The 24,092-nt window shown below is 48.9% G+C and overlaps 1 protein-coding gene across 1 annotated transcript; it reads right to left on the minus strand.

Annotated features, from left to right (window-relative positions):
- Positions 1 to 1,436: 1,436 nt before the first annotated feature.
- WNT9B (Wnt family member 9B) lies at positions 1,437 to 21,016 on the minus strand. The gene is made up of 4 exons (XM_054649819.2): positions 20,940 to 21,016; positions 11,725 to 11,981; positions 3,144 to 3,409; positions 1,437 to 1,913 (listed from the first exon to the last, which is right to left on the minus strand). Exons 1-4 carry the CDS (start codon positions 21,014 to 21,016, stop codon positions 1,437 to 1,439), a joined length of 1,077 nt encoding a protein of 358 aa, XP_054505794.1.
- Positions 21,017 to 24,092: the final 3,076 nt, after the last annotated feature.

Here is a 24,092-nt window from a genome sequence, read left to right on the forward strand (position 1 = left end):
CTTTCAGAGGCTTTACCAGTCATTGGCCCAGGGCAGGACTGTGGGATGTGACACACCTCGGGCACCAGGCAGAGTGTGCTGCACGTAGGACAAAAAGGGGATTGATTGATTGATTGATTGACTGGGGAGGAGGAGGAGGAAGAGAGATGCGTAACTGGCACCATCACCCTGGATCACCACCACTAAATACCCCCTGGGAGGCCAAATGCTGCAGAGGGCTGACTTCACAGCCCTCAGCTGAGTGCCTATGGCTCAAACACTGTCACTGCAGCAGTTCCAGGTGACCTGGATCAGCAAGGTTAAAACCTGGTTAAAATGCACCTGGAGTCCAAACTACAGACCTGGGAGGTGATGGACAAGAGCTCCCTTTGTAAACTGGTATTTCTGAGGCACATTTCTTGAGCCAAAATGAGATTATTCAGCAGTGTGTGGGTGAGGTGGCAGCAGAAAGGGTTCAGCCAGCTCCCACTGGCAATCCCCACTGCCAGAGTCCTTCTGCCCTGGTGCAGGAGCACAGCTGGCCCTGCCACACCTGGGCCAGTCTCTGGTTGTTGCCCTTAATTCTCTTTTCTGCAGGATGCAGGGCACGAGCCCTCAGTGTCCCAACGTCACCACCCCAGTGCATCTCCAGGAGGGCACCTGAGCGGTGCAGAAGGAGGATCTTCCCACACAGGTGAGTACAAGTTTGAATTTGAGGGACATCTGTGGCTGCATCAGAGTTTCTGCTGTCCTCACATCCCCTCTGCTCTCTGTCCCTCCTTCCTGACCCCATACCTGACAAAAAACCTCTGGATTTCCCTGCTCATGCAGGGGCTCTCTCCAGGCTGGAGCATCTCAATGCTGAGGGTGGAGCATCTCAACAGCAAGGCTGGAGCATCTCAACCCAAGGCTGGAGCATCTCAACCCAAGGCTGGAGCATCTCAATGCCGAGGTTGGAGCATGTCACACCAAGGTTGAAGCATCTCAGCACCAATGTTGGAGCATCTCAATGCTGACATTGGAGCATCTCAACCCCAAGACTGGAGCATCTCAGCGCTGAGGTTGGAGCATGTCACACCAAGTTTGGAGCATGTCACACCAAGGTTGGAGCATCTGAATGCCCAGTTTGGAGCATCTCAACACTGAGGTTGGAGCATCGCAACCTGAGGCTGGACCATCTCAATGCTGAGGTTGGAGCATCTCAACACCAAGGCTGGAGCATCTCAACGCCAAGGCTGGAGCATCTCAACCTGAGGCTGGAGCATCTCAACGCCAAGACTGGAGTATCTCAACCCAAGGCTGGAGCATCTCAACCTGAGGCTGGAGCATCTCAACGCCAAGGTTGGAGTAGCACAGCACTCATTTGGTGCTCGCCTTTGCCCTGACCCCACAGCAGAGAGCCATGTCCCTGTCCCCCTGCTGCTCCCCTGGACTCGCCTCGCCCCTCGGGGCTGTCCCTACTGCTTGCAGCTGTAGACCACCTCCTCCTGCATGCACTGCTGGCACTCCACGTAGCAGCACCACTGCACCTGGCAGTGGCACGAGAAGGTGACCAGGCGGCTCTGGGTGTTGTAGCCCCGGCCGCAGCACATGCTGTCGCAGTTGCCCTCGCGGGAGCAGGTCCTGCCCGCGGTGCCTAGGGAGTATTTGCTGGGCCTGCAGAAGCTGGGCGAGTCCTCCACGTAGACCAGGTCGGTGGGGCGCGGCAGGGCGGGCTGCTTGCCCGAGTGGCCGTGTCTGTGTGGCCCTGCCAGCTCCGAGTGTCCCACGGCGTCGTTGGTGGTGCTGAAGACCTTGACGGCGTCGTCGTAGCGCAGCTTCAGGAGCCGCCCGATCTCGTGGAAAGGTGAGAGCTGCTTCCAGCACGTCCGCACCGCGCACGAGCCCGACACGCCGTGGCACTTGCAGGTGGTTTTGAGGCCGTTCTTCACCGCCTGGTGAGGAAGAAGAGTGGTGGTTATTACCTGCCAGGGCCTAGTTCTGGTAGAGGGAGCAGCTCAGGTCACAGACAGCTGCAAGCACTGCAGTTTTATTGGCATTGTTTCTAGGCTACGGAGGAAAAAATGTTAATAATAGTTTTAAAAATGCAAAACTAAAAAAACAACCAAACAAAAAAAAAAAAAAACAACAACCCAAAAACCCAAAAAAAACCTCCACCAAAGCAAACAAAAAACCAAAACTAAAAAAAAAACCAAAACAAAACAAAAACCCCCAAAAACAAACAAATAAAAAACCAACCAAACAAACAAAACAAAAAAAAAACACAAAAAAAAAGAACCCAAGACAAAAAAAAACCACAGGTGAGACAAAGAGTGGTAGCCTGAGGACAACCAGCTGAACACCAAATAAGTTCTTATTAATTCTACTTGGCGCAGTAGGAGTAGTCAATCATAAAACTGAGTATCTCCAACATAGTGGGTTCCTTTAGGTGTATTCAAATGAAGACAGTGCTCTAATTAAACAATCAGTTTGACTCAGTAAATGGAAGACAATGATGAGTCAGTAAAACTGAATAAAACTGAGTCAGTAAAACTGAATAAAACTGAGTCAGTAAAACTGAGTATCTCCGACATGGTAGATTCCTTTAGGTGTATTCAAATGAAGACAGTGCTCTAATTAAACAATCAATTTGACTCAGTAAATGGATGACAATGATGTGTCAGTAGCCTGTAACCTACAGGTCAAAATGCTCAATCTGATGATCTCCCTGACCCAAACCTGTGACGGGACTCATTCCATAGCAAGTCACCAGCAGACTCATAATTGATCTCAAGAGTTTCAGTCTTTAATCTGCTTTGCACATGCCACCAGCTCTAAGCTCCAGCTGTTCTCAGAACCCACTGTGGCCCTGGCATAACCGCTGGAGTCATCCAGCTGTGGAGTTTCACAGCTGTCACCGTGCTGTAACTCCCTGTCACCCACCCTGGGACCACTAGAGGACACAGGATGTTCCTCTGCCACTCAACATGCATCTCCTCACCCAAGAGCTCAGAAGACTTCCCAGGGACTCTCAGCACCACGAGGCCCAGGACACACAGGCGACCAGGTCTGTTTCTGTCTGTGAGCAGGGCAGTGAAAATCCTTCTCACACCCAGGATGGGTTGGAAGACTTGCACTGAAAAGTCCCAAACTTCATCCCAAGCCCGCCAAGGCGCAGCTCCTACCTTGATGCCCACATTGGTGTTGTGGATGTCCACCTTGGCCCGCAGGTCTTTGCCGATCCTCTTCTGGCCCAGGAACTTTTTCAGGAACTTGGTGCTGTACTTGAGGTTGTCCCCGCAGACGCCCCACTGCCAGGCCTTGCGGTTCTCCAGGCCCGGGGAGTCGTCGCAGGTGCAGCGCTCCATGCGCCCCGCGCTGCAGGCCCGCGCCAGCGAGTGCGTCAGCGCCGCCGAGGACACGGCGTACAGGAAGGCCGTCTCCTTAAAACCTGCCGGGGACAAGGGTTGCTGGCTGTGGTAAATAGGTATGATTCGTGCTGACAAAACTGACAACGGCAATCAATATCGATGCAGTAATTAATATTTGGAAATTATAAAACAGTTAAAAGGTGTAATGCTGTAGCAGACTCTATGGAGCTTAGGAGAGCTCCATGGAGGATTGAGACTTAACAGCAGGAACTGCTGAGTCATGATGAGACAGCAAAATAAGCTCCTGTCTTCTTCTACCCCTCGCCCCAATGCTTATCTCTGTAACCTCATAGGTCGCTTTTCCCTAACCCTTACCATTGGACAGGTTTGGGTCCCCCTATACCCTATAAAAAGGGGCTGGTTTAGCCCGTTCAACAGAAGAAGAGCTGTTGCTGGAACCCTTCACAGACTCCCCAATAAACCATCACTGTGGAACGCCAGGACCTCTCCTTCTCCTCTCTCGCCTCTGCTTCTGCCTCAGCCAAACGCGCCCTAGCAAGGCAGCAAAGAGCTGAAATCCTGAGAGAGCTGAGAATCACTAAAGAGCTGAAATCACTGAGCTTGCTCAGGGCAGCCTGCGGCGGCTGCGAGCTGACTGGGTATGCGGGCACTCTGTCTCCCACAGGGACTGAGCTATCCGGACTGTCCTGCATCGCTCGGTGATAAGGCCAGGATCAGGCCTTTATCATATAATGCCAAGAAAGAAAGGGAGAGGAGGGGTTCCACTCCCCCCCCCCTTTTCCTGCAGATGTTCAAGGCAGGAAAAAGCAAGAGATAACAGTTACTAAAAATTAACAGAAAGAAGGGAAAATCTGGTTGGGTCCCAGGAAAATGCCAGTTATAAGAGATTTATTGCTTTGATGCTTAAATATAATATTATGTTAGTCTTGGCTTACATTGTACTGGCTTGGTGTGCATGTGTAACCCAAGGGTGAGTTGAAGGACACTGAAGAAGAGGAGAGCCTTCATCAAAAACAACCCCCAAAGACTTGTGCGACCACCAAAACGAGTGGTGGAGCATGCGCGGTAAAGGTGGTGATGAGGGCGGAGGTGGAAGTGTGATGAATCGAAAATGGGAGGAGATGGCATTGACACAGGGCATATGAGGGGGAATCTTCACTTGGCAAGCTCGTACGTGAGGTGGCAGGGGACCAGAGCCCTGCACTCCGTACCCCATGGTTATCTTTTGCTTATGTGCTATAATTGGAACCAAATCATCCCTTATTTTAATCAAATTATATTGTCAATATTTCAAGTGTATCCGATTTTATATATTTTCTAAACTATTCAATTAAAATTGCTGCTACCTCTAATATATGGGTTTGGTTTTTTTTTAATGCTGGGATAATTGGGCAAACATAACACTGGTGATGTCATGGTTTGCCTCAGATACCTCGGGTTTCTCCCTGATAATTCCCTGCCAGGTGTGTCAGGCATCTCTTCTTCCCCTTCCCCTGCCCTCTGCTGAGCACTGTCAATTTTGGCATTCCAGAAAGGCATGGAGTGATTGGGCAGATTCAAAAGATGCCTCCTACCCCTGTGGGGACATTGGGACATCCAGGTGACTGTAAAGGTGTGTTCTGAGGCTGTTCTCCTCCCCAGAGCAGGATTCCCAGCTTGGCTACAATCCCTGAGGTCATGGTGTGACTATGACATTTTAACCAGGAAGCAAAGTACAGTGGCTGAATGAAAATTTCATGTAGAGACATGAGATCAGACAGGAATAGGAATATTGATCCCACGAGTTTCATAGAAGTTTCAGAAACTCTGATTGACACAAACCTGACCTAAATGCCAAAATATTTTTATTTATTTATTTTATAAATATTATTTATTTATATTTACCTCCTCTCTTTTTCAGCCCTGGGGAAAATCTTAATATTTTCTCCAGAGTTCATTTGCAGGAAAAAAAAAAAAACATTAATGGGAAATTATTTAGCAAGTCTAAAATTTAGGAATTAGTGCAAGAAAGAGAGATACAGGTGACTGATCAATAGCTCTGAGTGCACGAATGGATAAGATCAGCCAAAATAGAAAAAATTTGGTTTATCAAAGATAGAGCACTTATACATTGCATGGAAGAAAACACAATGAAGCAAACAAATATTCCACATGGGAAAATTCCAAATTCCCTTCCACATCAGAAGGGAAATCTGTTTTCCCCAATAATGGAAGAGAGAGAGAGACAACCACAGAGACTTGACCTAGACTTGCACTGAGCCCTGCCTGGAGCAAAGGTGGGAAGCCACCTCTAGAATTCACCAAGTGCAAACTCCAATCTCTCCATCATTCTGCTCCCTCAGAGAATTCCCATCCTGCTGTAATACTGGATCAGAACACCAAGTGCTGAAATCTGAGTGATGTCCACTGTAATCATGAGCAATAGAGCAGGACAAAGAGTTCTCCTGGTGATTGCCAGCAAAAAGAATGAAAAATGTGGCTAATCATGAATGTAATGGAGAGGCTTCATTAGCAACTTCAATAGACTTCAGAGGAGCTCTTTGGAATTGCAGAATTGTAGATAAAGATCTACCAACAGCATGGATATATGGGGAGAATTGGGGAAATCTGGAGGAGACAAGGAGATCAACCAACAATCTGCTTCCTGCCTCAACATTTTGGTTGCCATAACCCCTGGGGCAATAATTTGCAATTAATCTTGCTGGTTGATGATCCTCTACAAAATTTCTCAGGGTACTCTAAAGATCATGAAAGAATGTCACCAAATCCACCAAAAGTTTTGTAACAGCTGGAATGGGACGTGGTCAATGCAGGCTGTGGACGGCAGCACGATGCTCACACATTTTCAAACAGTGCCTGACCCTCTCCAAAGGAGCTAAGAGAGGATAACTGATACCTGAGATCCTAAATCTGACAAATCATTCCAAATGCTTACCAGATTCCCAACACCCTCTCTGACACGCTGATCCCAGAGGTGAGGAGAGCATTCCAGAGGCCCTTTCCCATGCCATGAGGAGCCAGCAGGCCCCACAGCCCCTGCTAAATCTGACTCTGTGGATCACCACACTGCTCCTGCTATTTCAGATGCTTTGGTTTCCCCATGTTTTCCTGGCCAGTTTTCAGCCCACTGGAAATCAGAGGCCATTGCTGTGGTCAGGCCACTGCAGACAGCAGCAACTGCAGATACCCAGCAGACTTTGAAACATCTCCTTTCTCCTTCAAACAAAGCTTCAACATCACCAGGCTGCCAAATACTTGTCTGAAAAGTCTAAGATGGCTCCTTCCGCTCTGTCATGAGGAGCCAATCACCATTTAATTGTTAATTCACAAAACTAATGAGGGAAGTAAAAGCTGTCCTTCAGCAGAGCAGCTGCTGGAGCTGGATTTTCAGGAGGACACCCCACAAATGGCAGCAATCAGCTCCAAGGAGCACAATTTGGGATCTGAACAGAGGCTGCTCCGTGTGTCCTGCTATCTCTCCTCCCACAGTGACAACAGAGCTCCTGTCACCACAGACAGTGGGGCCCAGAGCCAATTCTGGGCTCTCAGAGCTTGGGTTGGGGATGGGTCACTGCCCTGACCCCACTGAGTCAGGGGCAGAATGGAACCTGAAACTCTCAGTGAAGGGGCAACACCTGGGTGCAGATGTCTCTGCTGGGCAGTTTGGCTGCAAGCACCCAGCACAGAGATGGATTTCAGGAGGCTGCAGCAAAGAAGCTCCTTCTGGTAGGACCTTCCATGTGTCCAAGCCTTGCCCTGAGCTCTCCAGAAGGATTTCTTAGCTCTGCAGCCTATAAATACAGAAGGACTTTTGCTGCAATGCATTGTTGTGTGCTGGGGTGTGCTCCAGACCACAGGGAAAATTTGTAATGGGAGGAGTTTTGCTGTGGGATGACTCTGACAAAGGAAAGATGCTCAGGGCCAGAGTTTTCAATGCTGCAATGAAGGAGTTTGAGTGTTTCAGAGCAGGTGGAGGAGGCATCTCTCTTAAAACAACAGCAAAACTAAGAAAAGATACAGAAATATAGAAAGATTTAGGATGGAAGGACTTTTGAGGCCTTCAGAACAACCTCCTGCTCAAAGCAGGGCTGGCTCCAATGCCAGCTGCTCAGGGCTTTTTTGCTCAGAAGAATTTTTTTTTCTCCAAATCTCCCATCATGGAAATTCTGTGTCTGTGAGTCACCACTCCTCTGCTGTACCACCCCTGGATTCCTCATGACAACAGGGAAACCACTGCTGGAAGGTCAGAGTCCAACCAGCAGGAGGCAAAGGAGTGGATTAAGGGATGGAAGGATTGCAGAGCACTCATTTCTCAGCAAGGATTTTGTGACTGGCTGGCTCTGACCTCTGTGCTAAAGGTATTTATTTCCCCAGATCACTGAGTTGTTTGAGGAAAAATCCTGCTTCACCTGACTCCCAGCAGCCCTTAATGGCACACCCAGGACACCAGAAGGGCATCACTGCTTTCCATGTTTTTATAAAAACACCAACTGCCCCTGTGTAACAAGGTGGCTTGAAATCATTTCACTCTTTCCATGGATCTTTAAAGGAGTGGAGAAGGAATGCAGGAGGATTTTGCATGGATCACTGAGGAGTAAGAGGTGTCATAAGTGCCACAGAAAGGTTGCAGACAATGCAAAAGGAGTTTTCCAGTTGTACCCAGAGAACTATCAAGAGCAACAAATGGTGCAGACTGGTAAAATAAATCTGGCATTTCAAGAGCCATAAAACCCTCGGCTTATTTTCTGTTGGTTTGGGTTTTGGCATCTCTAGAAGCAGGAAAAGCACTGATGATCCACATCAGTCACAGGAGTTTGTCAGTTGGGATTGCAAACTGAATGTGGCTTCTCACCTGGCCCATCTCACTGGGAAGGACCTTTTCCACTCTCTTGCACTCTTAGGAGCATTTAGGACTGCTAAAAATCTGTATTTTTCTTCATGGTTTCTCTAGGACCATGGAGATATCAAATGATTTAAACATTTTTAAAATGCCTCATCACTACCTGGGTGACAGAGGAGAGTTGCATGATCAACAATCTCCAAGAAAGCTCCAACAAATGTCACAAACAGATCAAAAGTGGCAGCTGAAAGCCATGTTCATGTTCTTTAGGAAAGAAACAAGCCCCTTTGCAAGCTAAAGGAAAAATGAGAGCTAATAATTGCTCCCAGCTAAGTGTCCTGTCACACAGGGGCTGCACACAGCATACCTGGCTGTATTAAATCATCATTTGATCCTTAAGATTGTGTAATAAAAGTTTTCAAACACTTATCCCCATCTGCCAAAACAGGTTTGAAATTACAGGTGATATTTTATTTTGTCAGTCAGGAGCCCATGGAAATGTTAAGGCATGCCACTGCCAGATAATTAAATGTTTTCCAGCTATTTGAAGATGAGGATTATTCAATTGTCATTTTCAAGTTCTTTGAGGTTGATGAAGGTGCAGATGTGAGAAAGACACTCAAAATTATCATGAACAGCTCCTTCCACTGCTTGCTAAAAAATTCTTGCAACGAAGAAAATCTGATCTTGTATGTGCTGACTTAATAAAATATTAAGTTGATATTTAATGTAATAAAAATTGATATTTTTAAAAGGAAACATTAAAAAGTTTCGATCCCAATGTTAATTAAAATTAGCATTGATTTTCATCAAAATTAATATTGGCTTCTTCAGGTCCTTTTTAAAAACATTAAGTTGCTCAACATTATCAAAGGACTGAAACTCAATAAGTCTGAAGGCTGAAGCTTAGTAAGTGCTAATAGAAGTTATTGAAGGGCTGAAGGTCTGTAACAGTCAGGCTCTGGTTGGATCAGGACAGGTCTGGCAAACTCTATATGCATTCTCTGGGAATTTTTATAAAGAAATAATTTCAGTGTCCATCTTCATTGTATTTTTCTCAAGCATTGGAAGGATTTATTATGTTCCCTTGTACCTCACATCCAGACCTTACAGGACCGTTTCTTCATCTGAAGTATTTTGGGAAACAAAAACCCAGCGGGTCTTCTGTCCACTTTGCCCAAATTTCTCCACATTTATGTGAAAGAGTCTTAGGAGAGATTTGTCAACATGCACTGAGATGCCTGCATGCAGATAAAGAGCTTTTTCAAACAGTAAAGAGGTTTAAATTTTGTATTTGAGAATAACAGAGGTTTACATACATGAATATCCAAGGCACTAAAGGGATTTTTTTCTTTAACTGACCCTGTGGTAGAAGAGGTTTTACAGCAACTTCTGTGAGCCAGAGAGGAGTTTGAGAAGAGGATCCATGATTACCTGTGAAAGAATTTCCTACCAAGGTTGTTGACCAAGAAAGAAAGAAGGAGAAATAAGAGAAACCTGCAACTGCCCATTCCAATGAGCACTTTGTCTGAATAAAGTGAGTAAAGTGTAAACTTGAGTTTTCTAAGAATTTATAAAAAGCATGCATGCCATAATAAAAACAATTTGGAGCCGTCTGAAAATGGAGTGTGGCTTTGTGTTGTCTCCATCTCTACCAGGACCTTGTGTCAGATTTACTTTGGGACACCCTGGGGGCTGCAGCCAGAGTTTCCCTGGACACCAACTGTGGAAGAGGTTTTACAGTGACTTCTGTGAGCCAGAGAGCAGTTTGATGAGAGGATCCATGTTTACCCCTGAAAGAATTTCCTACCAAGGTCCTTGACAGAGAAACCAAGAAAGAAAGAAGGAAAAATAAGAGAAAATTCAACTCCCTATTCCAATGAGGACGTTGTTTGTCTGAGTAAAGTGAGTAAAGTGTAAACTTTTGAGCTTTGTAAGAATGTATAAAAAGCATGCAGTTTGCAAAACCAGTTTGAACAGTTATGAGCTTTCTAAGAATGGAGTGTGGCTTTGTGTTGTCTCCATCTCTACCAAGACATCGTGTCAGATTTAATCTGGGACACCTCAGGGGCTGCAGCCAGAGTTTCCCTGCACACCAACTGTGGAAGAGGTTTTACATTGATTCCTGTGAGCCAGAGAGAAGTTTGAGAAGAGGATCCATGTTTACCCCTGAAAGAATTTCCTACCAAGCTTGCCGACATAGAAACCAAGAAAGAAATAAAGATAAATAGGAGAAACTTCAACTCCCTATTCCAATCAGCCATTTGTTTGAGTGAAGTGAGTAAAGTGTAAATTTATGAGCTTTGTAAGAATGCACAAAAAGCATGCAGTTTGCAAAAGCAGTTTGAAGCCTTCTGAAAATGGAGCGTGTGGCTTTGTGTTGTCTCCATCTCTACCACGACATCATGTGAGATGTAATTTGGGACACTCCAGAGTTTCCCTGGACACCAACAGTAGAAGAGGTTTTACAGCAACTTCTGTGAGCCAGAGAAGAGTTGGATGAGAGGATCCATATTTACCCCTGAAAGAATTTCCTACCATGGTTCTTGCCAGAGAAACCAAGAAAGAAAGAAGGAGAAATAAGAGAAACTTGCAACTACCTATTCCAATCAGCACTTGGTTTGTCTCTGGTGACCAATGGGTAAAGTATAAACTTATGAGCTTTGTAAGAATGTATTAAAAGCATGCAGTTTGCAAAACCAGTTTGAACAGTTATGAGCTTTCTAAGAATGTATAAAAATCATGCAGTTTGCAAAAACAATTTGAATCCTCCTGAAAATGGAGTGTGGCTTTGTGTTGTCTCCATCTCTACCACAACATCATGTCAGATTTAATCTGGGACACCCTGGGGGCTGCAGCCAGAGTTTCCCTGCACACCAGCTGTGGAAGAGGTTTTACAGCAACTTCTGTGAGCCAGAGAGCAGTTTGATGAAAGGATCCATGTTTACCCCTGAAAGAATTTCCTACCATGGTCCTTGACAGAGAAACCAAGAAAGAAAGAAGGAGAAATAAGAGAAACTTGCAACTACCTATTCCAATCAGCACTTGGTTTGTCTCTGGTGACCAATGGGTAAAGTATAAACTTTTGAGCTTTGTAAGAATGTATAAAAAGCATGCAGTTTGCAAAACCAGTTTGAACAGTTATGAGCTTTCTAAGAATGGAGTGTGGCTTTGTGTTGTCTCCATCTCTACCACGACCTCACATGAGATTTAATCTGGGACACCCTGGGTGCTGCAGCCAGAGTTTCCCTGGACACCAATGGTGGAAGAGGTTTTACAGCGACTTCTGTGAGCCAGAGGATCCATGTAGAAAGAATTTTCTACCAAGGTCGTTGACCAAGAAAGAAAGAAGGAGAAATAAGAAAAACTTCAACTGCCTATTCCAATGAGGACATTGTTTGTCTGAGTAAAGTGAGTAAAGTGAAAATGGAGTGTGTTGCTTTGTGTTGTCTCCTTCTCAACCACAGACAGATTTCATTTGGGACACCCCGGGTGCTGCAGCCAGAGTTTCCCTGCACACCAACTACCTTGTACCTCTCTTGAGCAGGCTGGGCCGTCCCTCCAGGCTGCAGTTCCAGCGCTCGCTGCGGAACTGGAACTGGCACTCGAGGACGCCCAGGCGGATGGCGTCGCGCAGCGTCTCCGCCAGCCCCGGCTCCCTCCGGCACAGCCGCCTCTGCTTGCGGGACAGCTGGAGCAGCTCACACTGCTTCACGTGGCCCTGGCCTGGGCCAGAGCCCCCCGGGGCACCCAGGGATGGGAACTGGGTCAGGGCTTCCTTCCCGGTCAGGCTGGAGGGAAAGAAGCGGGAGAGGAGGTGAGTTAGGGAGGCCATCGCTGGGAGTGATGCCCTAGAACAGAGACTGGGCAGAGCTAAAGAATAAAGCAGGGATTTATTAAAAGGCCTCAATGGGTCCTGGACAGAGCTAAAGAATAAAGTAGGGATTTATTAAAATGCCTCAATAAATCCACCTTGGGCAGCACAAGAGCCCAGCCAGGGCTACACCAAAGATGAACCAAAATGGTCACAGGGTTAGGGAGGACATCGCTGGGAGTGACCCTGAGAAGGCTGGGCTAGAACAGAGACTGGACAGAGCTCAAGAATAAAGCAGGGATTTATTAGGAGGCCTCAATAAATCCACCCTGGGCAGCACAAGTGCCCAGCCAGGGCTACACCCCAGGTGAACCCAAATGGTCACAAAATGAAACCAAGATGAACCCAAATGGTCACAAAATGCCCCACTGGTCATGGGGTCTCTCACTTTTATAAGCTCTGCTCTATTCACATATTGGAGTTAATTGTCCAATTAGAGCTCCAGCCTGTTACTGTTACTGTCATATTTTATGAAAAATCCCTTTGCCAGGATTTTTCTCCTGAGAAGCTGAGAAACTTCAAAAAAGAATTAACATTTATATTAATTATCCGTTATATTATATTATGTTATGTTATGTTATGTTATATTATATTAATTATCAGATTGCTTAAAATGCAGTCTAGAGGTTGCTTACCAAGAGGTGCATCTTTGATTGGTTCCATGTGAATTGTTTTTAATTAATGGCCTATCACAGCCAGCTGTGTCAGACTCTCTGAGTCTGTCACGGGTTTTTATTATTCATTCTTGTCTCGCCTTCTGATGTCTCCTTTCTCTTTCTTTTGTATAGTTTTAGAATATAATATAATACAATATAATGTAATGTAATGTAATATAATATAATATAATATAATATAATATAATATAATATAATATAATATAATATAATATAATATAATATAATATATCAACTTTCTAAAAACTTGGGAGTCAATTCTCGTCTCTCAACTCATCCTAAAACCCACAACAAGACCACAACAATTAATAACCACAAAGTCCCATCTTTGTTTTTCTCTCTCCAGCCCAAGCTGTTTATACTCTTGGGCCTGAGATTTGGATCATTTGTCCTTGGTCCCCAGCTGGAGCAGGAATTGTTTTGTCTCCCTGCTCTGTGCACAGAGTTCACCATCCCCTCACATGAACCCAGACCCACCCACTAAAGCAGCACAGAACCTGAAAAATACAAAAACCAAAACCTGAGGCATCAGGATCATTCAGGGTGACGTTGGGCAGGAGCTCTGAGCCACCCTGAGGTGCCCCTGCCCATGGCACTGGACTGGACTGGGTGGTCTTTAAAGGTCCAACCCACACCAGTTTGGGATTCTGTGATGATTCTAAGATCACCATCATGGAAAAGGTGAAGAAGGGAAGGATATTCAGGAGGCTGCAGGTTGGGGCATTTTACCAGCTCAGAAGATTAATCAATACAGATTGAGTAGATCTGGTATCCCATTCCTATCACACACCAGGGCAAAGTCCCAGACTGATGCCATGGGGAGGAGGAGAAGCCCATGTGTGCTGTCACCAGCAGCCCCATGGGAAGGAGTCACTGCCCACACAGAGCAAGGACAGATGAAATTGCCTGCTTGGACATCTACAGCTGACAGATTTCCAAAAAACTTGTGTAAGAGAGGCTGGATACCTTCCACAATTCCCACCAGGAGAGGAAGGGATAGCAGGAGAACACAGGGCTGTGGAAGCAGGACTGGCCTCCAAGTGAGTAAAGATTATTCTGATCTCTAAAACAGAAGAATCAGGGGGAATTGTGATCATTTATTAATTTTTAGACTTAAAAGAAATGAGGCTGTATTTCAACTTGCAGCCCTCCTCAGTGCAGGGCACAAGGGATGCTGAAGTATTCCATGTATTCATACAAAGTCCTAAAGGGACCAGTGAACACAAAGACACTTTGGCACAGGAAATTCAGGATGTGCACACTGCCAGAAGCTGGAAAACATTCTGAGGGAGCATCTCAGTCTACCACCCTGCTTCTGTTCATGCCTTTGTCCTCACATTTTCCTTCACATTGGTGAATGTGGTGAAGCCACCTCGACTTTTGGCCTGAGTTTTACAGTTCGGAGCAGGGATTACCCCAAGGATGTCCCCACCAGTGGGATTTGGGAGAAGGTGGCATTGCCAATTCTCCAGGCTGTGAAGGATGTTGGGTGCTGATATTTGTAAAAGAAAGGCACCATAAAAACCTTTGGAGAATTTGATTCCATTTCCAGAGCAACCCCAATAGTGCACAGCAAATACAGCCTGGGACCACACACACAGAGATACTGAGTCTAATTCATCATTTTCACCATTCAAAGCAAAAGCTTCATGGGAAAACTACTTCCTAAAACTGGATCCAGCAACACTTTAAATTCTGAAAGAGGTAATACAGCATCCTACACAGATAGTTGGTTGCACAGGCAAAGCTACTTATTTTTATTTTTATTCTATATTTTTATTTTTATTTTTTACTTTTATTTTTATTTTTTTTATTTTTATTTAGCAGTAGTAGTATTTATTATTGGTGGTGGTGTTTTTTTATTATTATTATTGTTGTTGTTGTTGAATTTCTGAAGCTGCAACACTTAGAGTAACTTGGTTTTTCTCTAAAAAAGGAGGTCAGAAATAACCAGATTGATAGAAAACACAGCTGATGAAATAAGCAGTAAATTGGTAAATCCAAGTGGCTAAAGCTACCCAGAACACACTTGTCTGTGACAGCCTCCCTTGTGCAAACTCTCACACTTGTCCCCTGAGGCAGGGCAATGTCAGCAGGAAATAATTATATGAATTATATCAATAATTGCATCGCTGTGTTGGAGGCTCCCAGCATCAGGAGTCTCACAGTCAGAGCACAGACACAGCTCCCAAAATTCATCTCTCACCCAAATTTCAGCTTAGACAAGCAGCAGAGGGACTCAAGGAGGTGCCCAAGGCCATGCAGGTGGCAGGGGCACAGCTGGGAGCAGAAACCACTCTCAGAGCCAGGACAGCCCCAAAAATTGCCCAGAAATTGCTTTGCAGGCTCCCACCACAACTGTATTTCATCAGGGCAGAGCAAACACAGGATCTGATGGAGATCAGAGCATGCAAACATTTGTACAAGATTAAATATAAAATATGCAGATATTTGCAGCCAGGCAAACTTCACGGTTTTGGATGATTTAGAGTTTATTATCTACAGATCATACAGCAAAGAAAGTGAACTCTTTGAATTAATGCACACCTGCTTGCAATCTGAAAGAACAATAAGGATCTCCAACTTTATTTCTCTCTCCTTTTCTGTCTAAGCCCTTTGCTAAATTCATCTATTTCCTTTAATCTCCTTCCAGCCACATTCCAGCTTCTTAAGAGACTTTTAATGAGAGCCTGTTCCTGTGCAATGCCCAATGTCCTCTGGATCTGGAAGGTCTTAAAAACCAGTAAAAATATGCCTTTCCTACCTCTCCCAAGTAAGGAGAGAATCAAAGCAGCCCACAACAGGACTCCATATCTGATTTCAGGGGCCTTTCATGTTCCACAGGAATATCTGCACCCCACAGAGAGCTGCAAGAAGATTTCAGGAAGGGCTGAGAGAATGTGGGGCAGGACAGATGGAACCAAGGACTGTGCAGGGCACAGAGGTGCCCAGCTCTGTCCAAAAACAGAGTTTTCATCCTTTCAGAAACAGCACAATTTAATGCTCCCCATCTTTCCCCAGAGAAAGGATGGGTTGTGAGTGTTGCACTGTTGTGACAAATCAGGATGGTTCCTCTGCTTTGCACCCCTACTGCCTGCAAAGGAGGTGGAAGAAATCCCCAGAGCATCCAAACCATAAATCTCCATAATCAATATTGAGATTTAACAGCTGATATCAAAGCTCTTTCCTTTCCTCCCTCAGAGTTGTCATCCCAGCCCCTCAGGTGTCTCTATACCTGTTATCCTCCAGGTTTGCCATCAAGTTTCTGCTCCTCACAATGAGAAAAGGCTGGAATTAAAACCCTCAGATGAGTTCACATGATGCTGTGCATCAGAATCCTTTGAGATGGATTGTTTGCTGCAAGCCCTCCCTGGGAGCAGTAACAGATGATGTGTCCAGGCCCAGACTCATTTTTAAAAAAGATTTCTCCTGAAATTCCACAGAGAACAGGATATAAAATTCCTGCAATCAGAAGAGCTGCCAGTCTGGGAGGAGAGCAGTGACCAGGGCAGGGCTCTCCACCCTCAGCTGCTCTGGGCATCCTTGGTTTGACTCCTTCCATGAAGGAAAATGAAATATTTCCATGTGGATCCCAATTCCAGGCCGGTTCCTGTTGAGGTGTTTGTTGCCAATCCCTCAATTTCTGGAACTCAGGCTGGGCCTGTTGGGGGAGACCCTCCTGGGGTGGTTTTGTGTCAGGAAACAGAGACCCACTGGATTTTTTCAGTCTTCAGGTTCTTGTTTATTATTATCTTATCTAAAGTTTTGCACACTGTCCATAACAAGCTCAGTGCACTGGAAAAGCACCACAAAAATGGCCAACAATCTCTTGTTCCAAGGTCTTTTAAAGCTAAATTGTCCAATTAAGAGCTGACACCTGGATTATTTTCCCTTTTAACTCAATAACTGATCCCAATGTGGATTTTTCTGCCCAATTACAAAATGCCAGCCAAACCCAGGAAGAAGAAGGAAGAAGAAGCATGAAGAAGAAACCCAGGACAACACCCTGTGCCCTCCATCTTGCTTCCATCCACAGCACACTAAAAATCCCAAAACCACAATTTCTTACCAAGTGATGCACCTACACTGCTCTCTATAATCTATTCCACACTTTTGTGGATTCCAGTCTATCTTTTTTACCCTCTAACAGCCCCAAAAAATCCTTCCAGCAAGAAATGAGCCAAAAACTGTGCCACTGCCTTTGATGGAGCATGACCAGCCCTAAATCCAGAGGGCAGGGGTGGGGCTGAGCCAGGAGGAGCTGTGGGCCCACCCAGCCCATCCTGTGGGCTCCCAGGCACCTCTGCAGCCCCCACAGGGATTTCAGGGTGAGCTCTAAAGAAATCTGCCCATAGAGCAGTGGCCAGCCTGGCCCATGGGTGAGACATGTCCCAGCCTGCTCCCCTGGAGAAGGCTTTGATCAGTTTTGGTGCTTCCACCTTCCCACCAAACCTCCTGCCTGGGCTGGGTCTGCTCTGGATTCTGCCCCGGGAGAAGCTCTTTGCCCTCCAGCACATCCCAAATGCCTTTTCACCTTGTGAAACGTGAACAAGGAGGAAAGAGGAGGATTTTAGAGCTTTTAATGAGGTCTGGAGACATTCCCAGCACCTGAGGAGCTGAACATCCTGAGAGGAAAAGCACAAAAAGGAGGGAATGCTTCACAGGAGGGTGGGGGAGGATTGAAGCAAAGGCGGAAGCAAAACCAGCTCAAAGGGAGTGAGGAGGTGAGGACAGTGAACAGTCCTGGATTCCTGCATCCAGAGAGCCCAACACAACCCCAGCAACAGCCAGGCCACGTTTCACACACAGCTTTTCTCTCCCTCTCCTCAAAGCAGGGCTGAATTTCCCCCCTGTGACCCAGCACCAGGAGTTCAGGACCTGCTTAAGCACAGACCCCAGTGAGCCAAAGCTGCAGGCACTGGGAATGGGCTCAGAGCTCTGCCCACAGCTGCTGTCATTTAAAAAACATCCCCCTTTGTCCTAAATACATAACACAAAAATTGCTTCCTACTGCCAGAGGGCGGGGATGGATGGGATATTGGGAATTGGGAATTGGGAATTGTTCCCTGGCAGGGTGGGCAGGCCCTGGCACAGGGTGCCCAGAGCAGCTGGGGCTGCCCCTGGATCCCTGGCAGTGCCCAAGGCCAGGCTGGACACTGGGACACCCTGGGACAGTGGGAGGTGTCCCTGCCATGGCAGGGGTGGCACCTTAAGGTCTCTTCTAACCCAGCCCATCCTGGGTTTCTCTGGATTTCTCCATTGTAACACTGCGTTCACTCTGGCAAAACTTTGTTTTCTGTATTTAAAGGTGAGCTCCATCTTTGGAACATTTTTGCTGCACCATCCCACACACTTCATGCTTTACCTTTGCTCTGATAGAATCAAACTTGGCATTTCCTTCACCCTTTGAACCAGCAGTGCTTCACCTTTGCCACATCCCCAGCAGAAAGGGCTCAGCTCCTGTCTCTGCACGTTGCCACCCAAAAGCCTCCTTCATTTGTCCTTAAATCTTTGCAGGTTTTCTCCATTAAGTGTTTGGAAAGCCAATATTTGACCCATGTGCCTCAGTCTCTCCTTTTTGGCTGAACTCAGAAGCAGATCACTGACCCAGGGTCCCCTCCAGATCAGTAAAAATTTAGGTGTGAGATTGGTTTTCTCCCAAACCAAGCCACATCAGACATTCCCTTCTAAAATATTCAAGTTCCTCTCGAGTCTATCAGCTCAATTTTCTATCTGAAAGCACCCATGTATCACACTGCTCATCACCACCAAACTCACTGAGTTCTTAGTTTTGGGTTTCTTCTTTTAATTTTCAGATGAAGAAGTGAGAATACACAGGATACACCTGTGCCAGACCCCTCAAGGGGAAAAACCCACGTTGAAAATTGACCCTACAGCCTCAGATCCTGAGCTGTGCATGGCCAAGAGGCAGCACACACAGATCTCATGTGCTTGTACCAAATAAAAATTTAAAAAGCACATTTAAAATAAAATAAAAAATAATTTAAAAATTAAATTTAAAAAAATTAAAACCAAATAAAGCACACAATTCTGCGTGCCTGTACACACAGAAAGCTGCTTGTACCAAATAAATTATTGACACAGAGGAAAGGATCACCCAGGCTGCTTTAACAGAGTCCAGCTTGAGCAGTGGTCAGTGACAGCTCTGTGCTGTTATCTGCACAAATTCATTCACTTCCCTGTGCCTGGAAAGCCAAACTCTCCCTGCAGCCCAGCTGTGGGTTCTGATTGTGACAGCATGAATTAAAACATCTGTATTGTCTCACATGGCCTTCACATGAGACTGAAAATGGAATAAAAGTTTTTAAAGTTTTAAAAAGTTTTAAAAATTTAAATTTTTCAAAGTTTTTAAAAATTTTTCCTCTCAGTTGTCCCATCTCTGGGTCAGAAAAGGGATTAATCCAACACCCACCCCCTCAGGGAGTGAGTGAGTGCTGACACTGAGGGAGAAAGGGGAGCCCCCTCCAGCAGATGCTTCCATGTGAATTAGGCTGAATGATACAATTAATACATTTAAAATCCAGATTATTTTATGCAGCAGGAATGAAATGCCAGTCGTGTCCCAGGTGAGAAGTGCCAAGCCAGCAGACACTTCCCAGCATGTGGAGCAGGACCCTCCACGTGTGCAAGGCAGTGCAGAGCAGCCCTGAGTGCTGCAACCACTGAATCACAAATTCTCCTGTCTGTTCTGCCCTCACTGATGTGTGCCCCAACAGCAGAGTCTGGAAACCCTGCCTGAGGAGCAGCTGACACAGAAAACAGGACAAAAACCCCCAGAAAACCCTGCATGGGGAATTCTGCCTGTTACAAACCCATCTCTGCCTTTATCCCAAGTCAATTAAAATGTGTGGGGAGGACACAAACCCAGGGACCCCTGTGCCCCCTGTGCCCCTGTATCCTCTGTGTCTCCTGTGTCCTTGTGCACCCTGTGTCCCTCTGTGCCCCCTGTGCCCCTGTCCCCCTGTGTGTCCCCCGTGTCCCTGTGTGCCCCCTGTGTCCCCTCTGTCCCTGTGTCCCCCGTGTCCCTGTGCCCCTCCTGTGCCCCCTGTACCCCTCATGTCCCCCTGTGCCCCTGTGTCCCTGATGTCCCTGTGCCCCCTGTGTCCCCGCACGGTCCGGCGGTGCCAGCGCTGCCCGGGGGATGCTCCGGGGGCGCTGCAGGTGCGCGGCTCTACCGGGATCCTCCGGCAGGGACGGGGACGTGCCCGGGAACCGGGGCAGCCCCGCGGAGCCGCCGCGAGCCCTCCGCAGAGCATCCGCGGGAACGGCGCTGCCACAGCCCGAGCTGGCCATGGACACCCTGAGCCGTTCCTGAACACCCCGAGCTGGCCATGGACACCCCGAGCTGCCCCAGGACACCCCGAGCTGGCCATGGACACCCTGAGCTGGCCATGAACACCCTGAGCTGGCCATGGACACCCTGAGCTGGCCATGAACACCCCGAGCTGCCCCAGGACACCCCGAGCTGGCCATGGACACCCTGAGCTGGCCATGGACACCCTGAGCTGTTCCTGAACACCCCGAGCTGGCCATGGACACCCCGAGCTGCCCCAGGACATTCCGAGCTGTCCCAGGGACACCCCAGACCTGTCCTACGGACACCCCGAGCTGCTCATGGACACCCCGAGTCACCCCATGAACACCTCGACCTGTCCCTGGACACCCCGAGCTGCCCCAGCTCAACCTGAACTGTCCCAGGTGATCCCGAGCTGCTCCAGGGCACTCCGAGCTGCCCCAGCTCACCCCAACCTGCCCATGAACTCCCCGAGCTGCTCCAGCACACCCTGAGCTGCCCCTGGACACCCCGAGCTGCAACATGATCACTCCGGGCTGCTCCAGCTCACCCCGAACTGTCCCTGAACACCCCAAGCTGGCCATGGACACCCCGAGCTGCCCCAAGACACCCCGAACAACCCCATGGACACCCCGACCTGCCCCAGATACCCCGAGCTGTCTGTCCCATGGACACCACGACCTGTCCCACGGACACCTCGAGCTGCCCCGGGTCACCCCGAGCTGCCCCATGAACACCCCGAGCTGCTCCAGATCACCCCAAACTGTCCCAGCTCACCTCGAACTACCCCATGGTGACCCCGATCTGCCCACGGACACCCCGAGCTGCCCCACGGACGCTCCGTCCCCCTCCCCGCGTTCCCCCGGTCCCCGCGGGCGGTGCTGACCCGAAGTAGGCGGCGGCGGGCGGCGGCGGCAGGAGGAGGAGGAGGAGGAGGATGCGGCAGGGCTTGGCGGAGCGCATGGTGCGGCGGTGCCGGTCCCAGCTCGCTGCCGGTCCCAGCTCGCTGCGGGCCGCCCGGCGCCGCGGCTCTTTAAGCGGGAGGCGGGGTTGGCCCCGTCCCGTCCCGTCCCGTCCCGTCCCGTCCCGTCCCACCGCCGCCGGGAACCCCCGGGGCTCCCTGGGGACCCGCCGCCCCTCCGGCGCTTGGGACGCCGCGCTGGGTCCGTCCATCCCCGCGGGATCCCTCCATTCCCCTGGGATCCCTCCATTCCCCTCGGGATCCCTCCATTCCCCTCGGGATCCCTCCATTTCCCTGGGATCCCTCCATTCCCCTGGGATCCCTCCATTCCCCTCGGGATCCCTCCATTCCCCTCGGGATCCCTCCATTCCCCTGGGATCCCTCCATTCCCGCCGGGTCCCTCCATTCCCACGAAATTTCTCAAATCTGGCGGGATCCCTCCATTCCCCCATGATCCCTCCATCCCCGCCGGATCCCTCCATCTCCATGAGATCCATCCATTCCCTCGGGATCCTTCCATCCCCGCCGGGTCCCTCCATCCCCGCACAATTCCTCAGTCCTGGCGGGATCCTTTCATCCTCACTGGGTCTCTCCGTCCCCATGGGGTCCCTCCATCCCCCTGGGTTCTCTCCATCCCCATGGGATCCCTCCATCCCCCAGGATCCCTTTATCCTTGCTGGGTCCCTCCATCCCCACCAGGTCCCTCCATCCCCTCGGGATCCCTTTATCCTCGCTGGGTCTCTCCATCCCCCCCAGTTCTCTCCATTCCCCCAGGATCCCTCCATCCCTGTCACATCCCTCCATCCCCATGAGATCCATCCATTCCCCTGGGATCCCTGCATCCCCTCCAGGTCCCTCCATTCCCCCATGATCCCTCCATCCCCTCCGGGTCCCTTCATCCCCACACAGTTCCTCAATCCCAATGGGATCCCTTCATCCTCGCTGGGTCACTCCATCCCCCAGGATCCCTCCATCCCCGCCAGGTCCCTCCATCCCTCTGGGACCCCTCCATCCCCCGGGGCTCAGCTCCAGGCTCCGGATGCCCGCAGTGCCCCACGGAAGGACAGCCGTGGGTGTGGCAGGGGAACTTCCCCTTTCCAAGGCTCAGCGCTGCCTTCGGGCACTTGTTAGGGCAGGGAAGAGGTGAAGAGGCACCTGCTGTGCCCGGGCACCCAGCAGCCCCCAGCACATCCCTCCTGTGCTCCATCTCACTGCTCTGCTGCTCATGGGGGTCGATCCCAACACGTCCCAGCTCCCACAGACACGTGTGACCAAATCTGCATTGCACAGGTGACAACTCCTGGAAATGCTGGGGGCAAGGAGACCCTTTGGAGGGCTCCAGAGAAACCTCCCATGGCAAGACAGGCAGCTGTCAAATCTAGACAAGGATGGCTGTGGCTTTGTCCAGCCATGTCCTGTAGACCCCCCAAGGATCCCCACACCTCTCAGGGCACTCATCCTACAGATGCACAACCCTATAGGGAAAAGGAGTTTGACCCAGCCTGATCCCCCAAGGGAAGGGTTTAACACCCAGCCTGATCCCTCAGGGGAAAGGTTTAACACCCAGCCTGATTCCCTCCAAGGGAAGGGTTTAACATCCAGCCTGATCCCTCAGGGGAAGGGAGTTTAACATCCAGCCCAATTCCTCCAGGGAAAGGGGGTTTTACACCCAGCCTGATCCCTCCAGGGGAAGGGTTTAACATCCAGCTTGATCCCCCCAAGGGAAGGGTTTAACACCCAGCCTGATTCCCCCTGGGGAAGGGTTTAACACCCAGCTTGATCCCTCAGGGGAAAGGTTTAACACCCAGCCTGATTCCCCCTGGGGAAGGGTTTAACACCCAGCCTGATCCCTCCAGGGGAAGGGTTTAACACCCAGCCTGATCCCTCAGGGGAAAGGTTTAACATCCAGCCTGATCCCTCAGGGGAAGAATTTAACACCCAGCCTGATCCCTCCAGGGGAAGGGTTTAACATCCAGCTTGATCCCCCCAAGGGAAGGGTTTAACACCCAGCCTGATCCCTCAGGGGAAAGGTTTAACACCCAGCCTGATTCCCCCTGGGGAAGGGTTTAACATCCAGCCTGATCCCCCAAGGGAAGGGTTTAACACCCAGCCTGATCCCTCAGGGGAAGAATTTAACACCCAGCCTGATCTGCCCAGGGGAAGGGAGTTTACAATCCAGCCCAATTCCTCCAGGAGAAGGGGGTTTTACACCCAGCCTGATCCCTCAGGGGAAAGGTTTAACACCCAGCCAATCCCTCCAGGGGAAGGGAGTTAAACATCCAGCCCAATTCCTCCAGGGAAAGGGGGTTTTACACCCAGCCTGATCCCTCCAGGGGAAGGGTTTAACACCCAGCTTGATTCCCCCAAAGGAAGGGTTTAACATCCAGCCAATCCCTCAGGGGAAAGGTTTAACACCCAGCCTGATCCCTCCAGGGGAAGAATTTAACACCCAGCCTGATCCCTCCAGGGGAAGGGAGTTTACAATCCAGCCCAATTCCTCCAGGGGAAGGGGACTTAACACCCAGCCTGATCCCCCCAAGGGAAGGGTTTAACACCCAGCCTGATCCACCCAAGTGCAATGACACAAACCTTCACAGAAGAGCTCAGAAGCAAATTTCCAGACCTCCAAAAGTGGCCATTGGGATAAAGGTGCAATGCCTACCCTTGGAAACGCTCCCCCAAAATGCCAGCACTGTGGAGCTGCAGGTGTGGAAGGGTCTGGACAGGCACTTGAAACCAGCCAGGCAATGGGTGAGTGTAGGAAATGGATTTGTATTGTAATAAAGAAATAGTTGGCTTTTAATTGTGATGGTGTTAATTATAACATCTGTATTGTCTCACCCTTCCCATGAGACTGAAAACGGAATAAAAGTTTTTAAATGCTTCTCAGTTACCCCATCTCTAGACCAGAAAAATCCAACAGATGAGGAGGGCTCTGTGCCAAGCTGGAGGTGCCCTGGTGCCCATCCCAGCCTCCTCCTGACCCTGGTACCTGGGAGGTGCCTGGCACCAGCCTCTGTGTGAGAGGCTGACAAACCCAGCACATCCTGGGGCAAAGAATCCCATCAGGATCCTCAG

This window comes from Agelaius phoeniceus, chromosome 26, assembly GCF_051311805.1.
Source record: "Agelaius phoeniceus isolate bAgePho1 chromosome 26, bAgePho1.hap1, whole genome shotgun sequence".
NCBI lineage: Eukaryota > Metazoa > Chordata > Aves > Passeriformes > Icteridae > Agelaius > Agelaius phoeniceus.